This window comes from Carassius gibelio, chromosome A3 (assembly GCF_023724105.1).
Source record: "Carassius gibelio isolate Cgi1373 ecotype wild population from Czech Republic chromosome A3, carGib1.2-hapl.c, whole genome shotgun sequence".
In the NCBI taxonomy this organism is placed as follows: Eukaryota; Metazoa; Chordata; class Actinopteri; order Cypriniformes; family Cyprinidae; genus Carassius; species Carassius gibelio.
In genome coordinates this window covers 6,840,271-6,868,226 of record NC_068373.1, presented here as the reverse complement: position 1 = coordinate 6,868,226, position 27,956 = coordinate 6,840,271, and the positions used below count along the sequence as shown (strand labels likewise).

The following is a 27,956-nucleotide window of genomic DNA, read 5'->3' as shown; positions in this document are numbered from 1 at the left end:
TACAGAGATGCTTTTGCTTTGCAGCACTTCTCATAAATGAGCCTTGAGTGATACATAAATGATTGGCATAGACAGGTAAAAAAAATTCATGAAATTATTTATTTAACTGAGATTTTGTTCCAAAGTCAGTTGACACTGCTGCTGCTTCATGTCTCTCTCTTTCATAGACAACTCAAGATGAAGGATTTTCATTTTGACTTCATGTTCTTCTTTTAAATATTGTAATTTACGTTCATGGAACTCTATGGCAAGTTTCTCATGAATGGTCATCCTTTTCCCTCTTGACCTGCTGCCTGGATTAGAGACTGCTGGATGCTGACTACTGCTACTGCAGGAGACTGGATGCTGCTGCATGTTGGTGCTGGCTGCTGCTGGATTCATTTGAGCATCTTGACTGTTCCCTGCGCCCCCCAAGTCCTGTGTCAAGATCAGGTCATCTTTGTATGAAAAAAAAAAATAAATAGCATTACATTTGACTTCAACAATAAAGGTTATTACATAATTTTTGTTACAAGACATGACTTGCATTTAATTATGTTGGATGGGATAGCACGTTACTGTAAATGAGACGTGTTAAATGAGTCTTTGAAAGATTCCTCACCTGAACTGTCCAAATGGTCATCATCTGGAATACCTTCCAGGGGTTGCTGACTTTCAATAATCCCAGCCAACAAGTCCCCCAACTCCTTTGTGTCTGGTGGAACTGGGAGTCCCCCGCCTGTCTTGAAACGCTCTTGACGCGTAGCAGCAGTTGTTTTTTTCAGGTTTATTTTTATGTTTTTCCACAGGACCTTTACAAGATAATATATACTCTGAAATAGGACTTCTATATTATATTGTTTTCTTTTTACATTTCATTAATGAAAACATTTATAATTGACTGATTTGTAAGAATGGGGCAACAATAAATCTTACCTGAACTTGTTGGAGTGTCCGTTTGGTTACTTTTTCATTTGAGTTGAATTGATTCAATATGGAAATCCATGCCTTCTTCTTGTTTTCTGTACCTGAATCATGCTGTTTGTTTTCAATTACAGGATAATTTGATACAATTTGTTTAAAAAGGGTCTTCTCAAATTCACTGAAGTTTTTTGAGCGTTTTCTTCTGCCTTGATCCATTTTTTGGTTAAGTGTAATGACTCCTGTTCCACACACTCCTTAAGACTAATGAATTACAAGTAGTCCATACCAGGTTTTTATAGCAACCTCTCCTTAGCCACATGTGCATGCCATTAATCTAATCGGGTTTCCAAAAGATGATCTCACTTGTCCTTGATTACCTTAATCTGAGACTCTGTAGTCTAGAACTAGTTAATCCAAACTTAAGCAACATCTCAGAAAGTCAGTTGTTTAGTGTGGATTAATTTAAGTAGAATTAGCCTAGTCCTGGTTTATTTTAAGCCATTAACGGGAAACTGGGCCCTATTGTCTAGTCTATTTCCATGACTAAGAGTGAATTAAATCATGTTTGTCAGCCTTACCAGTGCAAGATTCAAACCTGGTAGGATTCACAAGCAGTACACTTATAATGTTAAAAATGTAATTCTGGTAATATAAAACTTTAAGTTTAAACATTCTCTTCAAGTAAAATTATTATTATTATTGTTGTTGACTGAATTGAAAAACAAAACAAACAAACAAACAAACACAAATGTTAAACTAACTTTAGAAGTTAAGAAAATACTGAGAAGAAAGATTAATGGGAACAAAAAAGGTACTTTAATACACTTTTACGGGATACAAGAGGTATTTTATTATTGTAACCAATGAAGTACAAAAAAAAAATAAAGAATTATAATAAAACAATGAATCAATAAAATAAATCTGTGACAAAATGTCTAAAAAGATTCTGTATATTATGATCTTAAACTGACGTGAACCAGGACAGGGTGCATGCAATGCAATTCCAGTGGACAAACATGATCTTGAGGCTAAGACTGTACATCCATCTCTCTAAGCTTTGCTTTAAATTAAATGCACAATAATTATGACTTGATTTTCCTATCCTGTTAGGTATAATTCCTAATAAATAGAAATTGTCATGGTCAAACCAGTTAATCGGAGATCTTCATGCTTATGGTAATTAGATAATGTGAACATAATGTATTTTCACAGGGCGTATCCTCACCAGAACCATTCTAATCTGTCACGCCTTTGTCTGTTATTCATCAGAGCTTCCAAACACATTTATACTGAATATATAATAATAATAATAATATAAGCTTGTTTCCTTCTCATGCACTAGCGACCTTATCTCCGCTGGTTTGCTTGCACGGTTGTTAGCTTGCATAAGAATTGAGGATCTAAAAGACTGTTCCTGTCTCCAAGAGTACACAAAGATGTGATTCATTTAAAGCTCTTTATGAAGCAGTAAATATCATTACTCTTCCCAGCTTCAATAAGCACAGAGCTTAGTACTCCTATAAACAGTCAGACCTGCAGAAACTCCCCTGAGAAAAGCACAATCCACAAATCAACTTTTACAATGTTTTCAGAAATAAATGCTGTCCTGATTCCAATGTCTCTTTGAGACATATTATATAACAATCTTTGATTTATGTAAAAGCCCCAAACATGCTTTCATGACCTGCTATCACATTGAAAATGAGGCTGAATTTTGCTGTCATTTAATCATGCATAATGTGACATTGGTATCTCAATAATATCTGTGAAAAAAGTTTGTTGCAGTCCGCTGTGTTCTGTTCCTCCTGATTATTTTCTTTGTATTCCTCTGTAAAAATATGGAAAATGAGAAAGATGCATCTGAGCGTTTAAGGTTATTCATGGTCCAAAGAAATTGATTTGTGAGTGAGAAGAATAATGTCAACTCAATGCACCACATTTTTGCAAGTGCTTATTATAGCAAACCTTTAAACAAGTTTATTGGCAGTTGCTGATTTCTTAAAAAATGTACTTACATCCATACTTCAAGTCAAGTCATGTCACCTTTATTTATATAGCGCTTTAAACAAAATACATTGCGTCGAAGCAACTGAACAACATTCATTAGGAAAACAGTGTCTCAATAATGCAAAATGATAGTTAAAGACAGTTCATCATTGAATTCAGTGATGTCATCTCTGTTCAGTTTAAATAGTGTCTGTGCATTTATTTGCAATCAAGTCAATGATATCGCTGTAGATGAAGTGACCCCAACTAAGCAAGCCAGAGGCGACAGCGGCAAGGAACCGAAACTCCATCGGTGACAGAATGGAGAAAAAAACCTTGGGAGAAACCAGGCTCAGTTGGGGGGTCAGTTCTCCTCTGACCAGACGAAACCAGTAGTTCAATTCCAGGCTGCAGCAAAGTCAGATTGTGCAGAAGAATCATCTGTTTCCTGTGGTCTTGTCCTGGTGGTCCTCTGAGACAAGGTCTTTACAGGGGATCTGTATCCGGGGCTGTAGTTGTCCTGGTCTCCGCTGTCTTTCAGGGATGTAGAGGTCCTTTCTAGGTGCTGATCCACCGTCTGGTCTGGATACGTACTGGATCCGGGTGACTGCAGTGACCCTCTGATCTGGACACAGACTGGATCTCGTGGCCACAGTGACCTCGGAATAAGAGAGAAACAGACTACTATTAGCGTAGATGCCATTCTTCTAATGATGTAGAAAGTACGGTGTTATGTGAAGTGTTTCCGGTTCCGGTTTACCTAATTAATGCAGCCTAAAAATCCTTTAACGGATTTGGATATTAAAAGCATATTAGTATGTTATGTGAAAGCCAGGTTAAAGAGATGGGTCTTTAATCTAGATTTAAACTGCAAGAGTGTGTCTGCCTCCCGAACAATGTTAGGTAGGTTATTCCAGAGTTTAGGCGCCAAATAGGAAAAGGATCTGCCGCCCGCAGTTGATTTTGATATTCTAGGTATTCTATTTGGTGAACTAGTTCAAGAAGATCCGGTTACATTGAATGATTAGTTCGCGAACCGGATATCATAAACTGCAGTGAACGCACTCACAACAGACCCGGAAGAGAAGACAATGCTGAATAAAGTCATAGTTTTTGCTGTTTTTGGACCAAAATATCATGTTCATAACCTAATGTGATTCTTCTGCAATTATGGTAAATGGTAAATTTACATGAACCACTGAGCCACTGCCGCCCCGTATTATGACGTGGTATTGCCTAGCTTGTCAGTACGCTGCGGCTACGGCTCTGTGTAGTAAGTGCTGCTCCATTTGAAAGCAGCTGATGCACATTTACTGTTAATCACAGAACCAGCTTTTCTGACGAGACACGCATGACAATCACATGTGATTTATGGTGCAGGCCTACTTTAAATCAGAGAAAAGTTTGATATTGGGAGAATTTGGGTGCAGAATCATGTAGTAACCAGTTAAAGAGTCATCCCAGGCCTGCTTTCTGAATTCCTTGTAGTCTTCAGCAAAGGTGAAAATGTAGTTTCCAGTACAACATTTTGGTAGGTCAGATCAAAAGATGAATGACAGCTTTGACTTTAAATCATCTGAGTATTTCAGACGTAGTTCATGGGAATACAAGAAGCTGATTTCATTTTAAAAAGACAATTGTGTTTACACTGACAGACGGGATATATTCATATATTGAAATTTGTGAAGCAGGATGTCATGTTGTTAAAGTCATTAGATTCAGCCAAATAAAATCCAGTCGTTTGCTTACCAGGACATGAGTGCTTTTTTCTGACATTTTCTCTGCGGCAGTGTCATGACTTTGCTTTGATTCTGAGCTCTCTACTTTAATATTAATAAATCTAAGTGAGAGAAAAATCTCATTTTGTAGGGCACAAGTTAAAAACCACACTCCCCAGGTGCCTATTGGAGGACGAACAGTTTGACCTTTTCCAGAGAGATTCTGGGTGAGTTGGTAATGAAATGAAGACCTCCCACGTATGCTTCCAGTGCTCAGAACTGTAGAAATGCCACCAGAGTCATCCCACAGCCTGACAAAGTCAAGCATTCACCATGACAGGTCAAATGACTCTAGCGGCCCAAAAGACAGATCTTTAGACATGAACACAGACTTATTCTCTGTCAGACGCTGCAGTGTTAGACATTTTTATTTTACTTTTAATATTGCCTATGTGGTATGAAAACCAGCCATGTTTAGAGAGAAAACAAAGATCTTGCTTAGTAGGAACAAAAATATGAATGTTGCATTTGCATAAGAGAGCTTCCCCCGAGGTTTAAAATTGCTTCTATATTTAATAATTCTAGAATTGCAGCTGCTTGGCAACCTGGATGCGGTCACCTTTGCTTCATAGACTCTTTTTTGGCATAACTTCATGCAATTAACTTTTTTTGTTCCAATTACCTGAGAGATAAATGTCATGTGACTGATATTAGAACTCCTTGAAGGAGACAAGTCCATTTCACATTAGTAATCCAGATTTGCTATGAAGTATTACTTCATGTGAGATTACTGTATAGATGCAGGTAATGGCTATACATGTTATATATCCAATGCTTAAGATATAGCAGAGTGATATACTTTACATACCCTCCAATTCATTCTTCAGGTTGAATACATATACGATATTTTAAAAGAAGCTGCGAGCTGGAATCTTCTCTATGTGACATTCTGCTCATTGATTTGATCTTGAGGGTTGAAGGTGTGATGAGATGTTCAATCAGACTCTTACACCATACAACCCACACAATGAGACCCCTGTGCTTAAAGGAAGGATGACCAATGTGATAACAGTATTCTTTACAAAGTGTGACTCATGAGTTGAAAAGCAAAATGACAGACCTTTGTGCATGTGATTCAACACATATTTTTTGGAGGATGTCATGAAGGAAATGAACAAGGAGAAGGGAGAAGGGAGAAGGTTTATCAACGTAAGAAAATACGGTCAGCATCATGTGGTTATCATGATGCTGACCGTTTATAACGGTCAGCATCATGATAGCATGACGCTTTATCACATATTTTAGCAATCATCATGTAAATATCATTCGAAAGCTTAAATACTTAAAATTCATCATGTGAAAACCATTTTGAAATCGGACATTGCGATATTACCTTTACCACCTTTAAGTGGGCGGTGTCAGGTGTCATATTACAAAATTTACCACAATATTTTAGAATCAAAACTTAACAAAACACATGTGGTTGTACTGTTCTAAACTCAAGATTCCATGTCTGGAAATCTATACATTTGTGACGGGAAAATCTAAATTGATCAGGAACCTTCCTTTTTGTGATATCAACTTAAAATTTGGAATACAACTTAGACATATGACCCCCTAACTGACTTCATCTAACCATATAAAGCATACGAGTTGGGGGTACTGTATATCAAATTCTTATTATCTCTAATTAGACATTTGTAAGTGTATCATCCAGCACTAATTTTAATCTCTTGCTCTATCTCTCCTTACGTTGGCAGAGTGAGTGATATGCTGGGATGGGCTATAGGTGTCAGTGGATCATCTGTCAGCTTTTGTGGCCTAGCTGGAAATAAGGATGATTCATCTCTTCTGGAGACAGAGTTACTGGACCGACTGGCGGCTCACTAACCATCCAGAGAAAAAGAGAGCGAGAGTCATGCAGATTTACACGCTGAGGGCCTTTTGGATGAGAGTATCTCGGCCTCTCACTGACATTTCCATCAGAAGGATTGGATGACAGAATGATAAAGCCAGGTTACTGCTACTTCTCCATCACTGTGTCTACGGATCTGGTGTCAAAGATAGCCAAATTTAACACAATCCATTGATTCACAGTGGAGATTTACAGCTACAGGCAGTTTATCATATACAAAGAGCCGTCCTCTGATAAAAGACACCCACATACTGAAAAGATGTTGCATAATCTTTCAGGCACAAGTATTGTGGTAGTAGAGATAATATCACAACTGCAACATATCACAGACATGCTACAAAACACTAAGACTTCCAAATGTTGACCAGTAACCTACTCACACAAGACTCTCTAGTCAAATAATTGAAGAAAATCACCAACAGGCAGTACAATGTTTTAAAAGCAACACCGTGAATAATCTGACATATTTATGTGTGTGTGTATGTTGTCTTATTTTTATTTTTATTTAATTCTTTTTCATTAAGTAATTAGCATCAAATTAGTTGCCCAATGTTTTTTCTCAAGTTTTTTTTTAAATTTGCCAGCACCGATCTGACCGATTTCCGTTAGGTTGACCAATGGTCAGAGGTGTGATGAATGCACGGCATCACAGCACTCACAGCATGTTGGCTCTGATTAAAAGGCACTGAAACTAAGCCAAAGGCTACTAAAGACTGATCACTGGCAAACGGACATCAGCTGAAGCCAGATGTGGCTCTGTGTATCAGTCACATTTAGTCCACTACTCACAACACTGACCATGGCCAGGCCAACATGTATCTCCACAGTTTTCCATCAATTTCTGATTTTTTTGAATTCTGAAAAATATACAGTACTTCAGTATTCTCCAGCTCAAGCTCATTGGAAACACGTGCTTGTGGCCTTGTTTCTGCACCAATATTAATGCTTGCTTTCGCGGCAGTTTCAAAGTGAAATGTCCAGTGAGTGACACTAAAACATGTAATATGTGCTTTTAGTCACTTGACACATAACACCCGATTGGTACAGGTATGTATCGTGGCAGTTCATAATTCAAATGCCCGATGTGTGTTGATGAAAGGTTAACTCTCTGTCATACTTGAAAATACCAAACCCAACCCTAAACTTACCCGATAGTGTTAACAAAAGCAAAAGTGATATGAAACTGCATTCGCTGATGCAACCGTGCAATTTCTAACTTCCTTTTATACAGGTTTCAGCTGTTCGGTTAAACCAATATCAAATGATTGATACAGAAAAACTTCACTTCACAAGTGTAGCGTGTGAGCTACCAAACAAAATGAATGTGTTAGGTTTTCTTAATCAAAACTCTGTCCCTTTAAATCATAATTTGCTTGTAAAGGAATAAAAGGTGTCAAAGTTTTATTTCCTCTCGTGTTCATTTGAACTGGAAACTTTTTTTTTAGTTTTGCAGAAATGCCTGGATGTGTTTTCTCTGCAACTTGTAAGTTCATGAAATACTTTGGCAAGTTTCATGAAGCTATCAGCTTTGAGATTTGTAAATCAGTGAAGACATTTAAAAAAAAGTCCACCGATTCCATGAGTTCCTTTTCCTTTTCCATTAGGTGAAATTTGAGTTTAGTGGCAAAAGGTTAACCAAAACACAATTACAATTAATAAAAAAATACATGTTCAAGTAAGTACATGCGAATAGATCGTATATCATTATCTAGGCAAAGATTGTTTTAAGAATAAATTGAGGGCAGTCCACTTCCTCCCAGTTTTGACACAGACTTTTGTTCTTTTTAAACAGTCAGAATGATTTAATAAAACATCTGAGCATGTTTCAAATGACGGTGAGTTCTGATTCCTCATAAATCATGCCGATTTATGGATTCTGCCCTGCAAACCTGTCTTACTTTAGATCAGAGGAGCTGATCTCTTAAACTCATGTCTCTTAATAAATGAATGTGTCTGACTGCCACATACAGTACGGGGAAAACTCCAGTTTTGATGGTCAAGTCATCAAACCACATCTTGACCAACTGCTTGTTTTAAACAAACACACTGTACATACAAACAAATAAAAATGGTACACACTTCCTCTATCTACTTTTTGTTCATAACAAACCTGCGTTTTAAAATATGGGTGGCATTTTGGGATTTAGGTAACTGCCACCCAAATGCCTGAAATAAATCATCTGAAATAATAAGGTTGCTCTACAAATAATCATTATCCATCACTTTGACTGAATGAGATTTTATATCATGCTTCATTTTCATCCATCATGAAAATAATGTAATGCTTGGTATTATTCTTGACACTGGTATCACAAGAATCTGTGGCAGGAGCTCTTTTCAGTCCGCAGTGCTCCGTTCCTCCTGATTCATTATTATTATTATTATGTATTTTTTTGTTGTACTCTACTATAACAATGAAAAGGAGAGAAACTCTGCACGTGTGCTTTGCTTTCAACCATTTTAATAAACAATATCCTATAAATAATTCACTGGAATGTACTAATAATCTTGTTTTTCTCTTTAAATCCTCACTCATGTGTCTAATAGCATATATGAAATCTTATCTGAGCTTATTCACGGTCTACTGAAAATAATTTGTTAATATTTTTACCGTCTTAAGAGTAATGTTTTATGCTTTGTTTAAAGATTGAGGAGAATAATGGCACTCATTTTTTTTGTGAATGCTTATTATTGAATTCATAAAGCTTAACTTCAAACAAGGCATTGATTGGTTACAGAAGTTACTCCCATAATTTGCGCAAAATATAATTGTGTACAGTTTAGTGTCATTAAACAGATATTTCACAGCAGAATCATGTGATTAACCAATCAGAATCAAGTATTCCAGAGAAGTGTGAAATAAACTCAGAAATGTTCTAGTTTCAGTCATGACAAACATGTCCATTGGCATTGATTTTTTTTACATTTACGGTTCATATCATATTATTTAGTTTGCTCATTGCCAGTGGTCGACTCAGTCTTGTACCTTGTGTCTTTGAATGTTTCCAATCAGAGATTTAAGCATGCCCTGCTGTCAAACAAACATATTATTGGCACAGTTTGACTGCTCTGTTGTTGTCATCTATTTATCACCTGTTCCCTCATTCATTCAGTTTACCAACTCAAGCTACTCAGGAATAGTAAAGCACATTACTCAGGATCTGGAGGAACACATTGACATGGGGGAAGCAGAGGCGGCAGGGATGTGGACATCGTGTAGACTGTGACTGATCCTGTGGTGATGTTTTTCCGTGGCCCATGTGCTTTAGCCGTAATGCTGTAATGGAATCAGGAGGTGAGGCTGAGGACGGCAAAAGACGGATTTCAGCCAAGCAGAAGGTGAATTCAGGACGCTTGTCGTGCGATAATGACGACAATGTTTCCATTGCTAACAAAGATTTTGCACACACATCATATATTTTTAGAAGAGATCTTAGAATAGACACAACTATTCCAACAAAACTGTTTGCTGGATTACAGGAAAGTCAACTTGATTAAACACTAAAGCCCTTTGATCCGAGTTGAGTTTTATCTGATTATTTTCCAATAGTTAATTCCCATAGGAAATTTGTGTTGCTTTTAAATGTGTCTTTCACTCGTTCATAACCCCCAACACTTACCTGAGTTCCCAGTTATGTTTAATACAAGTACTTTTGTTGATAGCCTAACTATGGATGGATTGACATACAGTAAGTGTATAAAGCCAATATGGATAGCAACTCAAATCATTTGGTCTTGGAGGAAGTTGTGAAAAATACTAATATAGAATATCTGACTTTAATTGCATGCGAGTTGGTGGTGGTTGGGTGACTTTAAGAGTGCAGATGAGGTCTTTCCTGATATTACGCTGGCTTTCTCTGGAGAAAACTCTAAGAAGGATGAGATTTTAGGAAATGTCCCTATTTATTGTCCAGTTAATCTTATTTTTGTCTGGGAAAAACAACTGGGAAATTAAAGAGAGCTTATTAGACCTTATTTTTTCTCCTGTGATATCAGATAAAACACATCTGACAGATGCATTTATGTGAATTTTCAGCAAATAACCTTTTTTATTTAGTTTTTTTTCCCCGTCTGTTGATGTATTTTGTTCCGGATTCATATATATGATAAGCAGCATTGGATGTGTGTATACTGGTGTGTGTTTCACAGTTATCAGTCTGTGTGCTCGTGTTTGACTGCGGAGAGGCCGTATGCTGGTGATTAGCTGTGAGTACGTGTGACAGATGCTCTGTGAATACTACACTCATCCCTGCAGACATGCAAACCGCCTTCTCTCTTTCCCTCATCTACAAAGAGCACTGCACCTTGACACTTCAGTTTACCCAAGTCTAAAGTGCTGGTTGACTCTCAAAATCAGACACACCAGCAGGGGCTCAGAGCTAATTCTTATTCTAATCTTTTCACAAAAGATTTCTTTTGTTGTTATGTTGTTTTCAAATTTGTTTTATGCTTTCAAAGTCACAATTTTTTTTTTTCAACATTACACGTCATTGCAATTTGTTTGGAGTTAGATTACATCACAGTACAACACTCCAGAAACAGACTAGAAACCTCCCCTAATATGAGTTGTGAAGGAGTGTGAATGAAAAACGATCTATACCAAAGTGGAGCTTTGAGAAATGCATCAAAATATTAAGTTACTGTTGCATTTTATTCAGGTTTTATTCAATAATAACAACAATAATAATAATAATAATAATAATAATAATAATAATAATAATAATAATAATAATAATAATAATTATTATTATTATTATTATTGTTATTATTGAATAAAACCTGAATAAAATGCAGCATTTGTGTTGTAGGTAAACAACAAGCAAAACAATATTTATCTTAAAAGAAGATTATTTTCAAACTTATTTGATGCATATTTTGTTAACACTGGAAGAATCATACTTCGTTTGATGTCGGCCAAATGTTTTGCCTTGATCTTTAAAATTAAAGCTTTCACCAATGACTTCAAAGAAATAGTGAGAAAACGAGAAAGGGATAGAAATTTATATATGAAACTGAGATGAATATGAACATCTCTGTTCTGAATTCAAATTATGTCATATAAATTTTTGATTTTAGGATTGTATCCCTCCTTATCTGTATGTAACATACACTCACATATTATTTTCAAAACCTTTTATTGGTCAAATAATCAGTAAAATTATCTAAATTATGCAGTTTTCTCTAGAGAAGCCAATCCATCATGGTTAGTCATAAACAAATGACAGGAATGAGACTCATTTGTTTGGAATGATAGTTTCATCATGGGTCCTTATTCTTTTGTCTAAAATTTATTGTACAATATGTTGCAAACTGTCACGTAGAAAGAGAGCATGTCAATAATGCACACGCTTTAGTTGTTTCATTTGTGTTGAAGAAATTCTTGAAAAACTTGCTGGTGTGTTCACAGCTAAACCCAACAGGCAACACTGTGAGCTCTAATATACTGTATATGTACAATTACCCTGACTCTACATGAAACTCAGTCAGAACTAAAATAAACCTAAATGCTTTGCTTAGCACTGTGTAAATGTGTGAAGAAGAAACACATGACTTGCTTGAAAACTGAAGAAGGAGCTCATATGATTACAAACACAGGACAGAGGCGTCGCAGCTCTCCAAAAGTAGTTACGGAAAAATTACATTTGAGGTGTGCTGTATCTCTTTTGGAAATATTACAATGAAATTTGGGACATTTTCCACCTACGCCTTAGGCAGCACAAATAATGAATTTTTATTGTTCTGCACACACAATCCATTCTGAATCTAGTGGAGGCTGGAAGCTTTTTAATCTCCGGCTTCATTTCCTATCGCAGTAACCATTTAGAAAAGTTCCTTGCAGCTTTGTGATCTCGTTACAACCCTGGGGAAGTGAGCAAGCGATAGCACTGTGCAGTAATAATGAATTATTATTTCAAGACTGTACATTTCTGCACAGCAAGTGGACTTTTTTAGGGTAACAAAGGGGTTTTTACATCAGATAATTTGGTTTTCTTCTCTGCTCGGCATTGGAAAACGTTCCCCAGACTAATCAGGATAAGTAAGGAAAATCCCTGCCTTGGCAACACCTACAGCCTCTGATCCTTCTTGAAAACATTCTTGAACCACTGAGCCACAGTCTGGCCTTTGATCTGAAGTGTAAACTGCAAATGCAATCTGAAATTTAGATTCTTTCAGTGTTTGATCTGATTCCAGCAGCTACTAATGTGACGGACATGATGATAAATTTGATATTGGTGCGAAAGGTCCTTAGATTGGCCTTTATAGGTTAAGAAGGGAGCAGCAGTGTTGATGAGAACTAGATGAGGAAGTACCCCACTAAAGGGCTCCAATACAGTGTGTCCTGCTGTCCAGCTTGCTTATGATCGGGGTGTCAAACCTACGGTGTATTTACTGAAATCTTTCTTTCTTCTGCCTGTGATATTTCACCCATCAATGAAAAAAGAAAGAGGGATGACAGACTGAATGGCTTTTCTGAATTTTCCTATGATTTTTATCTCCCACTGGAGCTCCCAATGGAGCACACTGAGCAGCCTCCCATATGTAGACAGTGTATACTGTATAGAGAAACAGTGCAGCCAGGTGGCAGGATCTTATCCAACATGCATCAATCTAATTACATTTATTGGTTGAAAGCATTAAAATTATAGTTCACCTCCCACAAAAAACAAAAAAACAAAAACAAAACAAAACAAAACAAAACGTATTCATTCTTATGTTGTTCCAAAGCTGTATGACTGTCTTCAGTATAACACAAAATAAGACTCTTTACCTATCTTTCAGGCTTTAAAAAGACTACTTCAAATATGTTTCATCAAATCAATTTTGTTAGACTATTCATCTGGTTCATTAAATAGATCTGACTCAAAAAAACAAACAAAACAAAAAAAAGTTTCAGAATTCAGACATTGCCACTCTCATGAATGCATCTAGATGAGCCAGAAGTCAAGATATCCAGTTACAAAATCTTAAATTTCAGTTCAATCCTGATATAAAATTATCAAAAGACTTGAAATATAGAGTCATATTGATACAAACCCGATTCCAAAAAAGTTGGGACACTGTACAAATTGTGAGTAAAAAAGGAATGGAATAATTTACAAAAACCATACTATTTTATGTATTTTATTCACAATAGAATATAGATAACATATCAAATGTTGAAAGTGAGACATTTTGAAATGTCATGCCAAATATTGGCTAATTTTGGATTTCATGAGAGCTACACATTCCAAAAAAGTTTGCACAGGTAGCAATCAGAGGCCGGAAAAGTTAAATGTACATATAAGGAACAAATTATTAGGTCAATTGGCAACATGATTGGGTATAAATAGAGCCTCTCAGAGTGGCAGTGTCTCTCAGAAGTCAAGATGGGCAGAGGATCACCAATTCCCCCAATGCTGCAGTGAAAAACAGTGGAGCCATAAGAGAAAGGAGTTACTCTGAGAAAAATTGCAAAGAGTTTGAAGTTAGCATCATCTACGGTGCATAATATCATCCAAAAATTCAGAGAATCTGGAACAATCTCTGTGCGTAAAGGTCAAGCCCGGAAAACCATACTGGATGCCCGTGATATTTGGGCCCTTAGACGGCACTGCATCACATACAGGAATGATACTGTAATGGAAATCACAACATGGGCTCGGGAATACTTCCAGAAAACATTGTCGGTGAACACATTTCACCGTGCCATTCTCCGTTGCCAGATAAAACTCTATAGGTAAAAAAGAAGCCATATCTAAACATGATCCAGAAGCACAGGTGTTTTCTCTTGGCCAAGGCTCATTTAAAATGGACTGTGGCAAAGTGAAAAACTGTTCTGTGGTCAGACGAATCAAAATTTGAAGTTCATCCGGACTAAAGAGGATAAGGACAACCCAAGTTGTTATCAGCGCTCAGTTCAGAAGCCTGCATCTCTGATGGTATGGGGTTGCATGAGTGCGTGTGGCATGGGCAGCTTACACACCTGAAAGGCACCATCAATGCTGAAAGGTATATCCAAGAACAACGTATACTCCCATGCAGATGTCGTCTCTTTCAGGGAAGATCTTGCATTTTCCAACATAATAATGCCAGACCACATACTGCATTAATTATTATTACAAAGATATTTTCTTCTTTAAATCAAAGGTGTCAAAATGACATCCCAGCCCAATTTCATCCTTGTATATTTAGGATTACCATCATTGCTTTTGTGTGAATGAGACTCTGTGAGTGCAGATTTGTTTTATATTCCTCTCACAAGTTAAATAAAGACCAATGATATTTGCTGAATGTCAGTTCTGACTGATGTGCACTGTATTAAAATGATATGACTAATGCGAACGGTTTTATTTGAAGACACTGATTTTACATTGGGCATCAAGTTGCGACCCAATACAGTATCACAATTGTTGTACAAAATTAATCAAAATATCTTTGAAATAAAAAACTGAAACAAAGCTTTAATTAGACCCAAAAGTATGAACCCAATTTTGAGTCATGCTCCATATTTTCTAACAGAGACAATTTAATTGCATACAATAGCTTCATGATTTCAAAGCAGCATTTCCATTCTCAAGGTCAGTTTGGTGCATCCCACATCTGAGTTTCACATGCCTTTAAATGGAAATATTGAATCAGTAACCCTCCTCTGCGTGTATAAATCACTGGCAACAGACTTCAGACTATGCATTTGCTCTGCCATCATCCCCCAAACCTTGAAAATGGTTGGCTTGCTGGCTTTCACACGTTTCAAGGGTGTGGAATGAAATTAGATTTTAATTGAACGCATTAAAAGGACGAAGAACAGTTTATGTAAATTACTCATCCCTTGCTCTCAAAGTGGTTGTTGCTACTAATATGGCTGTGAAGGGGTCAAATAATTGGAGTGAATCTGGTGACACCTAAGTGAAGCTGTAACATTTGATTGCCCCTAATTTACTTTATTTTTGGACTTTTGCATCATTCCATAGACAGTCAAATGAAAAATCACAGTAAATTGTTTGGGAGAGAGGAGGTCAAATGGGATCAGGACATATATATAAATAGATTCAACCGTGTCACCCATTTGAGCACCACAACCTAGTAGAACACACATTAGCCACTTCAAAAAATTCCAAAAACAAAAATGGCTCTAAACTATTTTACTAAATCATAATTAAGCCACCCTTTTAAGCCTGTTGTATGAAAAATATGCTTCAGAAAGTATTTTGTGTTTAGATTTTAAGAAGTAAGTTCATTCTGCAGCCATCCTGATTTTCTTTTTTGTCCATCAAATGTACATGCTTACATGATGGTGCTGTTGAATGATTAATTCTGTTTGTTTGAAAAACATTCTAAATTGTGCAATTATTTTTCAAAAAAACAAAGCTAAAGTGATGTCAAACACTGACTTCATAACAGTTAAAATATTGTAGTTTTTTCCAAAGGTACTTGCAGACTACAACAGCAATTGAACCAAAAGGCACTGAACATGAAAACTAATATGATAGGCAACAGGAAAACAATGACAAACAGTTTCCATGTTTTTCCCAATAAAAATTAATAAGTGGTCAGCTCAAAAAAATATTCCCAGATCTGGCCACTCATGTGCAACAAGAAGTGGCACACTTCTAGGGTTGTTTGTATGGTAATGAATGGGAATGTTAATGGTTGCTCTCTCCAGGCACTAAATATCATCTCCAAAAGTGTTGCTAAGGTTTTTTCAGGTCAGTTTTTTTTTTTCTTTTCATTTCATTTTCTTCATCTAGTACATGTCCCAAGAGCCCATAATCCCTCCCACAAATAAACAGTGTAGATCACGTCATGATCATAAATCTGATCACGTAGGCCTATGTATTTATGTAAGTGTGTCTTCACCTCAAAAGTGGTCTACCCTAACGCTAAAGTTCATTTAAGGATAACAAAGCTTTTTTTTTTTTTTTTTTTTTTTTGTGGTGCAAGTACACTAACCCATGCAGTTATCAGACAGGATTGTGTAGCACATAACAGGTGCATAATGGGATTAGAAGATCTGCACAGCTTAACGGTTGCAGATCTATGGTCTTATCCTTCTCTTAGGGGCTAATGCTTGGGCCCATTTAGATAAACACTCTTAAATTGGACCATCCATGACATTCCAGCCATGTGGGTGTCCACAATCTATGCATTAAATGGTATCACATCCAGTGCAACTTTTGTGGCTAGTGTCTTGTTTAACCTTTAAAACACATTGACAGTGATTTATTTCTACTTGTCTGTATGTTACCATAGTGACCACTATTTGAAGGTTGCAGGGAAATCATGTACTCCTGCAATGTCACACAAGCCCCAGGGTTTTATGGATACTAGCTTACTTGGCCAAAATACAGCAACTAATCTGACACTTGTGTGATAATCATGTTGTGACGTGTCATTTACTTGTGTACGTGTTTGGGATCTATGTGCAAATATATAATGGGAGACTATTTATTAATTTGTTATGAATAATCTGGGCCCGGTTCCCCAATAACGCTCACTCTTAGCGCGCTAAGAAGACCTCAAAAGATATATCTTATCAAAGTTGTTTATGTTCCTAAGTGTGTTGCCCGAAGTGTCCCTTAGGAAGCTTCTTAGCACGCTGCCTCTTACGTCCGACGTAACAAGAGCGCTGTCCAAAGTGAGGGTGCTGAATTAGTTGGCATCGATTGCTCAGGAATCGATTTTCCACTTCACGTGGAGGTGCAATGCAGCGTTAAGAAAGACAACACATTCTATGCAAATGAAACATTCCTCAAATTATTACAGTAACATTTATTTGAACATAGTTTAAGTTATCAGTACAATATAGACTATAAATTAAATTATCAAATGGTCAGTAATATGTTCACACGATATGTTGTAACGGTTAGACGAACCGGGTATCCCTCGCTTATCATCCACCCTCCTTATCCCTTTGTGCCATTTGTGCCGCTTCTTGACATGGGTTGAGAATTGATTGGCAAGCAGCTGCAGTTACTTCTGTTTAAAGTGGTATTGATTGCAATTGGTTTATGTTTTTAATAAAAAGCAACCTATCTACAATGAACAGAGAGAGAGAGAGTTAGATACAAAATATGCTGGGGAAGCAACGTATAAAAGGGCACCAAGCTTCTCGTCAGAGGACCTTGCCACTAGGTCAGAGATCACTATAACCTATGGTCCACTATAACCTGCACTTTTCAAGGGCGTTGGTGATAGTGTGGACGCACCTCCACATTCCAAATTCCGCCGCGTTAGCCTGGCAAGCGCAGGTCTGAGTAGGTCCAGCAGCTCCATAATGAGTTGTCTTGGGAGGCAAATTTTTTTTAATATAGCCACGTCAGGCAAAATGTCAAAAGGGCTTCAGTTTTGTCGAATAAAAAAATTGACATGGACTAAACGGCTCTGCGTCCGGCTCCGTCTTTGATTCAATACAAGGACACGTTGGATCGCTGCTATATTTGGTCGCTTACTGGACACAACCATGATTACCCATTTATAGATATTAGCCGTTTAGAGCCAAATTGTTTGCCATATTTTAATTATCAAAAAAATGATTGACAATTCGCTTTAATTACATTACAAAAAAGCCTAGGCCAATTACCACCATATTAGTTATGAAACCACATAAAGTCCACTTCATAAATAGGCCAGTATCCACTGCGAATATAATTTATTATGAGTCTTAAAAAATAACAGAAAATCATTGTTGAGCCACAACATTGTTAACATACCATAGTTTTTAGTGTTTAAAGTTTTCACCCCCCAGCTCGTAATGCATCTTGTTTCCTTCTGGAGTATCAGTGAATGTTTGAATCTTTTTAAATAGTTGTGTTTGAGTCCCTCAAATGTCCTCAGTCTGAAAAGATGTATCTCAAAATCATAAAGTCCCTGCTGGAAAGGGTTCAAATATGCAAAGATGCCGGAAAACTGAAGAATCTGCAGGACCTTAAAGATTTTTCTAAAGAACGCTGCTCAGTTTAACTGTTCAGAACAAACAAGCGACTCATGCACAACCATCACAAAACAGAAAGACAGTCGTGGATCATCAGGTGACCACACAGAGTATTAAGAACCAAGGGTTCCCAAACTTTTGAGTAGGGTTATTTTAATAATTTCAGCAATTTTTTTGTCTTGTGGACTAAATGTTAATATCTTTTATGCACAATATCTTACTCAGGACAGTACTAAATAAAAAAATAACATGCATTTAGTATGATCTCTCTTATTTTTTGAAAATTACTCATATTTTCACAGATTCTGCAAGGGGTGCCCAAACTTTCGATCCCCACTGTATATATATATATATATATATATATATATATATATATATATATATATATATATATATATATATATATATATATATATATATATATATATATATATATTAGGGGTGTAATGATACGCGTATTCGTATTGAACCGAAAAAATATATAAAAAACACCAGCGGGAATACTTGAAACATGTCAACTCATTTACGCCGACATCACCTTATTGTGTCAGTATCTGGGAAAAGACGAAAAAAAGGAGAAACATACACGCAACAAACTATCCCCACAGCATTTAGACACCGGTACGCCATTATAGTTTACAGGGAATCCAAAGTGCACCCAAACACCAGACCTGTTGGTTATTGGAGGATCTTCTATTTCTGGTCTGTTAAATGCATTAGACATTTTGCAACTAGCCTTCAGCGCGTGCTGAGTGAGCGAGCGCCTTAGGGGCCGTTCAAATATTGTGCCTAAAAACGCGTGGAAAACGCTAGTCGGGCCGCTTTCTCCTCCTTTCCTAAGCGCTCGGGCAGAAGCGCTCATGAGGCGTCTGTCAGCAAAGGATAAATGGATTTGCAGCTCTAAAAATCGCTTGCAGTAGCTCTGCTACTAAATTTATTTCAAAATTGCAATCCATATACAACTATGATCAGCTGTTCCTTCATCTTGGCTGCGCTTTCAACGTTGTTACGGGAAAGGATGAAGCTGATTGGTTAGTTCTTGTCACATGACCCGCGGTGCGCTTGCGGCATTCTGAAAAGTTGAGATGTTTTTACATTTTGCTATATCTAAAACGTACCGAACCGAACCGAACTGTGACATCAGTGTATCGTATTGAACCGAACCGTGAATTTTGTGAACCGTTACACCCCTTATATATATATATATATATATATATATATATATATATATATATATATATATATATATATATATATATATTTCCCCAAAAGAGCAAGGATCCAGCCATCTATTTCCTAAACTGTTTATCCAGTGTAAATTTGTGGGATTTTTTTTTATTATTATTATTATTATTATTTGACAATTATTTGAAAGGGCTGTCAAAAAATAGCACGTTAACGATGTTAATTAGTTGTTTGTTGTTAATTACGTCAATTTTTTTAAGCATTTCACGCATGCGCAGTGTGACAAATTATTCAGGTCAGGAAAGTCTCGTCAATCTCTGAATTCTCAAGATAGTAAAAAACAGCGGCTAGCGCTGCGACGAAAACACAGAAGAAGCTTAAGGTTTTACCCCAGGTACTCTCAAATTCATTCATGCCAAGCTCGATAAACAGAGACGACTTTGGTAGTTGATACGCTGGAGCTTCTTCCTGTTATAGCGTCCTGTGTTTCACACTGCGCATGCGCAGAACGCATACATGCAATGCAGCGAAAATTACAGCTGTTTGGAAAAGCATATGCATTATACTTGGTTTTACTAGCACTTGAAGCCTTCAGAACGTGAAAATATTGATCCTAAATTGTTGTGGCAGAGCAAATGAACACCTCCCAAAAAACAAGAGCGCCCAGAGTGCTGCTTATGTGATGGTGGTGCATGTTTGTGTTTCTGAGTTCATTCTTTTGAGTTTCTCTATGCATAATTTCATAGATATGTGGCTATATTTAACCACTGGTTCACCTAAAACTCTTACACTATCTGTAGTTAAATGGCATGGTTTGATATAGTGCACAGGTAAATTTGATCTAAGTAAATGTTAAACTTTTGAAATTCAGAAAAAAAGAACCACATATTGATGAATCAATACATGAAAATTATGTATTTGTGTCCTGTTATTTATCTTTTGGTATGCATTTCAGAAAAAAAAATGGTTAGGATTCAGGTGTAATTGCAAATAGTGATTAATCCACTGAAAATTCTGATTAATTTGATTAAAAAAATTAATCATTTGACAGCCCTAGTATTTTTATGAATTTACAATGGATAAATAACTTTGAGATGTATTCTGATTTAAGGAAGCATACTACTTTCCTGCACGACTGATAGAATACGAAAAAGAAAAAAAAAAAAGTAATTCGAGCAGTTCTCAGGAGTCCTACAGACTGATTCACATTGGGATTCCTCCAGGCACAGACATCGCCTGAGGCTACGACAGTGGGAGAGACTCACAAGAGACCGGCTTCAGTTTCATCACACTCAGAGACTCCAAAGGGTTCATGTTCCAGAGAGACAGTGATCCCAGAGGACTGCCTCAACTCGATCTTTAAACACTTCCTCTCCATTAATTTGTCATCATCTCAGTGATTTCAGCTGTAGTTTGAGCTAAGGGTGTTAATTCCAGGGATGGACAGTATTGTAGATACACATCTTTTTTTAATACAAAATACTATTTTGAATTGTAAAGCCTTTGAAAAAAACTTTTAAAAAAAACTAACGTAATTTGTATTTATATACATTTAAGATTAGTATTTTTTTTATTTTTTTATGCATCACATAGTTCTGCATCACGTACATCATGACTTTTCTGGAATAAGATATAGTGATGGTCAATCGTACTTGTTGATTAAAGTTAAAATAGTACGACATTCAGATTTGCTCTCATGTAAACATAAAAGAATTAAGGAGCACAGATAAGGGGGAAAAAAGCGTTCAATGATCAGTTTTGATAGTTAATCGGTTGTTGTTTTTTTATAAACTAGCATGTCAAATGTGTTTAACGCATTACCGCATGTTATGACAATATATATCATGGAAATGATATAAAGTGTGAATTGACTGATCTTTTGCTAAATTAAATTGAAGGATGTATTGGAACATTGGACTGAAAAAAAAATCCAGTAAACTTGAGAATATGACTTGTGTCATTAGAACAAAACATGAATATGATAGTTGTAATGAGAGTTCTGAGGCATGGAGATCCACTTGCAGTTTTTATTAAAGCAGTGTCGAACAGTCGAAGATCAGACACCAGTAACAGAGGTGTCAGAGACAAATCCAAACTCATAAATGGGTTTCCAGGCAGATGTCCTCTCACTCAGAGCAGTGTATATACCTGGGAAATTTAATATGGGAGCAGACATACTGTTCGAGGCAGGGGCCGAGGCCCAGGGAATGGAAACTTAACCCCAAGGTGGTGAAACCGATATGGAGAATTTTTGGCAAAGCTCAAGTAGATCTCTTTGCGACTCAAGAGACATCACAATGTCCCCTTTGGTTCTCTCTCATTCATCAAGGTCCTCTGGGACTGGACACAAGTGATGGGAAGTTCGATTCTTCTCTGCGAACCGGTTCTTTTGGACGATTCGATTCAATGAACCGGTTGAAAAAAACGGTTCAGCGGTTCTTTTACGCTCGACGTAATGATGTCATTGGCGATGACGTAATGCCGTCACGTCTATCAAATATATATATATTAGGGCTGTCAAAAATAGCACGTTAACGGTGTTAATTAGTTGTTTGTCGTTAATTACGTCAAATTTTTTGACGCATTTCAACCATGTGCAGTGTGACAAATTATTTAGGTCAGGAAAGTCTCGTCGATCTCTGAATTCTCAAGATAGTAAAAAACAGCGGCTAGCGCTGCGACGAAAACACAGAAGAAGCTTAAGGTTTTACCCCAGTTACTCTCAAATACATTCATGCCAAGCTCGATAAACAGAGACGACTTTGGTAGTTGATACGCTGGAGCTTCTTCCTTGTTATAGTTTCCTGTGTTTCACACTGCGCATGCGCAGAACGCCTACATGCAATGCAGCGAAAATTACAGCTGTTTGGAAAAGCATATGCATTTTACTTGGTTTTACTGGCACTTGAAGCCTTCAGAACGTGAAAATATCAATCCTAAAGTGTGGTGGCAGAGCAAATGAACACCTCCTAAAAACAAGAGTGCCCAGAGTGCAGAGGGCGCATGTTTGTGTTTCATTCTTTTTCGAGTTTCTCTATGCATAATTTCATAGATATGTGGCTATATTTAACCACTGGTTCACCTAAAACTCTTACAATATCTGTAGTTAAATGGCATGATTCAGAAAAAAAAGAACCACATATTGATGAATCAATACATGAAAATTATGTATCTGTGTCCTGTTATTTATCTTTTGGTATGCATTTCAGAAAAAAAAAATGGTTAGGATTCAGGTGTAATTGCAAATAGTGATTAATCATGATTAATCCACTGAAAATTCTGATTAATTTGATTAAAAATTTTAATCATTTGACAGCCCTAATATATATATATATATAAGTCAGTAATCATAACATTAGTCAGTTAAAAACCTCATAATCATGAAAAGTTTACATTTGAGTTTTGCAATAACGCACCCAAATACAGTAACAGCAATAATGTGCATATGAGGATTTAAGTCTTACAGATATAAAGTAAATAAATAGGTGTCATCAGCGCAGAAACCATGATCCACTTACTATACATAATCCATTGCAATGTATTTTTTATTAAATGAACTTACGTTTCGCCAGATTGCCCTTGATTCAAGCCCTCGGGTTTACCCGCGCTCGTAACACTAGCACAGAATCACTCTGTGTGTCAGTCTGCTTCATGCTGAATCACACATGCGCAGTATCATCAGTTCATTGGTTCTCAAATCGGACGCGTCCGAAAGAAACGGTTTTCTGTTCAGTGTACTGGTGATCCGAAAACCGATGCAACCAGTTCTTGACTCGAGAACTGCTCCAGCAGTGGGCTTGTTTGTTCGTCATCTGACTCAGCTCGGTGTTCACACATTTGCAAAATTCTATGGCCTAGATATGCCAGTCACTCCAGGTGCTTCAGTCCTCTCGTCCTAAGCTGTGCTCTTCGTATACACACTAGGCAAGGATTTGGTTGTCTGGCAGTGTGGGCATATTGTTCCCCATAGCGTTTTGACACAGCTCGAGTTCCTGAAGAGGAACGTCTCTAGGTTACGAATATAACCATAGTTCCTCGAGGGAACAAGACGCTGCATCGAAACGCTACGGGGAACACGTCTAGCGTGAGCGACTCTGAATATCACGTTTAATCAGTCCAATGGAAGAGCGTGACGTCACGAGCGGGGTGACGTAAGTGAGGAAGGAGGGGGTATGGCCTCGAGACGCAGCGTCGTGTTCCCTCGAGGATCTATGGTTATATGCATAACCTAGAGACGTTTTTTTTTCACAGTTCATTAAAACTTGTTCCTTTCCACATCCAAAGCTTTAAAATTAACAATAATTTAATGTAAAATTATGTGAAATGTCCCATTGGATTTATTACAGCTTTGAATCATACATATTAAAGGAACTTACCGTTAACCAGTTTTCCACTGATTTGTACTGTAGAATTTTTACAATCATTTACCATTAATATTATAAGCAATTTTTATATAATATGTGTCTTTGAATTGTAATTGGATTTGTTTAATCAAAATCACGATTCTACCCACTTACAGTATACTTTCGCTATAACCTTTGGTTGGCAGTAATAGAGGTCTGCAGGTAACTGCTGCAAGCTTTTTCATTGGCTCAGACCATGATTACAACTGAAATGTGGATAATTGAAATGTGTCTAAATAGAAGTTAGGGTTAAACTTATGCCCTCTTTGTTATATGAGTGTCAAGGTATGGGAAGAATTTTCAATTAAACCATGTGGATTGTGTCCAACAAACAGGAGAAGTGTTCAAGGCTAAATACTGGTCTGACACTTGTCTGAGGTGGGAAGATTGATGACGGCACTTTTAACATTTCAGAAGGGCCTCACCCTCCATTAAAAAGGGGGCACTGAGGGAAATGTCACCCAATGAAAGCAGTCAGTTTGGAAATCCTCAGTGGAATAACAGCAACATAGATCCTACAAAATCAGGAAAACAAGAGTGGGCATAGAAAAGCCAAAGCCAAAGACAAACACAAGGAACCCTAAGACTCTGGATTAAATTGAGGCCGAAATAATAATGCTTTTACAGCCTTAAACACAGAGCCATGAACAACATCACAGCTTGGGCAGCAAAGCCTTTGACTAAACAACAAAAGGTCTTGTCAACATTGCAGCTTAATCTGGCCTAGAACCAGTCACTTAAACAGGAAGAGATGGCCTATAAAGCAAACATCCACAGTGCATTTGTTTTTTACCGGCTTTGTACAGTATATAGATATGCCTTCGTGAAAAAAAAGTACTGTTTAGCATAGTGTTGAAAAAAAGGTGTACTTATTACAGAAATTATATAATTAAGTGAATATAAGTGGATAGATAAGAAATAATTTATGGACACTTAGAAATACTGCATGACAGTATAGTTTAAATGTATTATAGTTTACATTTAAATGTATATTACATGCAAATAGTGATACATATTTATTTATTTTTTTTAAGTAGGGCTACTTAAGTATGGCTCCTGAATGTACTGATAAGCATTTATGGTAAACGAAACTAAATGTAATTTTATATTATTAACTTGTACGTCATGTATTTAAAGAAAGAGCAAAAAAAAAAAAAAAAAAAAAACCTTTAACTGTCACCCCGTCCCGTATATGGGACACCCATATTTACATCACTATATTACAATTAAATCTAATCTAATCTTGACAAACTATATATCGCTGGAAAGGTTTTTGTTAATTTATGACTAGAGTGCACCCTCAGAAATCTAAATTATAACAGGAGTTCTGAACTTTGTTAAAAAAAGACTTCTTCATTGCCTTTTTCTCTATCAAATTATAGAAATTATCAAAAATTATGTCTACTGAAAACCTAAAATCTCAAAATTCATCCTTTAAAACCCATTTTAAAATCAGACATTGCATTACCATGTAAATGGTACATCAATATAATGTTACAAAATGTTTTCATTCAAGAATTAAAAAATTTTAAGTATGGATCATGCACTATAAAGTCTATATTCAAATGTGAGTGACAGTACACAATAATATAAAATGTATTTATTAGTAAAAGTTTTAATATGACTATTACAAAGAGCACTTTTTTAAAAGTATTGAAAAGTTTATTAAGAAACATAAGTGCTCTTCAAGTACACATAAACATTTTTATTTCATCCGCAAGTAGTTTTTTTTTATATATATAGACAGTATCTTTAAGATTTCAAGTACACTACAAGTGCACATATAATAGCACACTTCTTTTTCAGAATTTTATTTAAATACATGTGTTTTATGACATTTGTTCCCAAAATGATTTAGCTAATCTATGCAAATGCAAATGCACAAGCATTTTTCTTAAAAAATAAATAAATAACAAATCTATAATAATAATTAAAAAAAATCTGTTATTGTCAAGAAGAACAAATGCAAATTTGATCAAACAAAGGTTTAATTTTGCGGCTTTTGGAATAGACTTTGCAACATCAGGCCCCGCAATCTACTTATTTTGAACCAGGAACAAATGTCAAAGCCCAAGGGTGAAAGTACCATTAGCAATTCAATAACAACTCTAAAACTAAATGACAGGCTACAATACTAAGTCACTTTCATTATGATAAAATAATGAATTAATGAAACACTCCAAGCAGTCCTATTCCTCTTCAGACAGGTTCACAGACGTCAAGGCCGAGCAGCAGTAACAGCAGTTTTTTGGAGGTAAAAGGGTAATTGTGTTTCTGTAACAAGACGACAATGCAGAGGTGCTTTTTACAAGCATCTGACGACTTGAACTACATCCTCAAGACAGATCAGATTTTTACAGACTACAGCACCAGGGACGAGTGACTGATTCAGCATCATTCTCCTCTCGACACAACACTCATTAAACATCCACAAATCAATAGCAATGGCTTCTGGGGTTTGGCTGGAGACCAGGGTCATCCTGCGTGTCAGTGTCTTCCTCAATTACCTGCCCTTTACTTCAGTCCTGTAACCCATTGCCAATCCAACTGTGCTCTGTTTTACAAGCTACAACTACTATTATTATAGACAGTGATATCCCTGCAAACAACTGGCAACTGTTAACACTTTTATTTAGGAGGTACAATGCATTGTAGTGCATTAGAATGCAACGTTTCTCTTTATGATTAATGCACCAGTGTTGTAGAACTCAAGTCCGTCTTGAGTTCGATAGTACTATTTCCAAAAACCATACTAATACCACCGTATCAATAAAGTTTATTATGTAACTGTAGATCATAGAGAGCTTTCTATTAAACTCGATGTACAAATGTACTATAGTACAAGCATCCTTCATCTGATGAGTTTATGGAAATTACACTTGTGCATATGTAAATCAGTCTGCAGCTCTCCTTGCTATATGAGAGGAGAGACATGCAGAACAACAAATTTGAGCACAAGTGAGCTTAGAGATGAGATAAGCAATGACTTCTTTATAACTTATTACTTTATCTTTGCACAAAATTCACAAAGTCGCTATAGGATGAAGATTACCTGAGAGATCTTTGTGTCTGCATCCTCACTGTAGGTCATTTGATCAGGTCTCAAGCCGACAGCCATTTCCCCCTGGAGACCAAGACCAGTTTCCCACTGAAGCTAAGCAGGGCTGAGCCTGGTCAGTACCTGGATGGGAGACCTCCTGGGAAAACTAGCTTGCTGCTGGAAGAGGTGCTAGTGAGGCCAGCAGGGGGCTTGTGTGGTGGGCGTTCTGGTGCACTATGGCTGCCGTCACATCATCCAGGTGGATGCTGCACACCAGTGGTGGATGAGACAATGTAAAGCGCTTTCAGTGCCTAGAAAAGAACTATATAAAGGAATTATTAAGTCTCATATATATTTCCGTGAGGTTTACAAAGCACTTGAAACAGAGGCACAGACCAAAACTAATGTGTGTTCAAAACTTTTACACCAGGGGTTCTCAACTCTGAGATCTATTTTTTTCTGCTGAGTTTAGCTCCAACTTTGATCAAACTCAACTGACTCTCTAGTACACCTGAAGAACTTGGTTAGCTTGTGTTTAATCAGGGTTGGAGCTAAACTTTGCAGGAAAATGGATCTTGAGGGCCACAATTGAGAACCCCGGTTCTACACACTCATCTGTGGTTTTATAGTTATATAGCTGGCCTAAATTACTGACTCCTAACTAAACAAGGTGGCTCCATCTAGTGGAAAACACGAACAAGTGCTCTTCAGCAGCACAAAAACACAATCACACAAAACTCCAATTTCACCTCATTGCAGATTGGCACAAAATACCCCTTGTGTAAGCAAACACAAAACCACAAACAAAATCTATAAATAAATCCTGAGCATTATGGCAAACAAAATAAATGCATCTTTTGTACAGAGCTGACACCAGACCAGAAAAGCTCCAGAG

General features: G+C 36.8%; 1 protein-coding gene across 1 annotated transcript; it reads right to left on the bottom strand.

Moving 5' to 3' along the window:
- On the bottom strand, positions 1-27,139 carry LOC127957020 (uncharacterized). The gene is made up of 4 exons (XM_052555355.1): positions 27,074-27,139; positions 916-1,017; positions 602-791; positions 1-437 (listed from the first exon to the last, which is right to left on the bottom strand). The coding sequence occupies exons 1-4, from the start codon at positions 27,137-27,139 to the stop codon at positions 103-105; spliced, it is 693 nt and encodes a 230-aa protein (XP_052411315.1). The 3' UTR covers positions 1-102.
- Between the last annotated feature and the right edge of the window lie 817 nt (positions 27,140-27,956).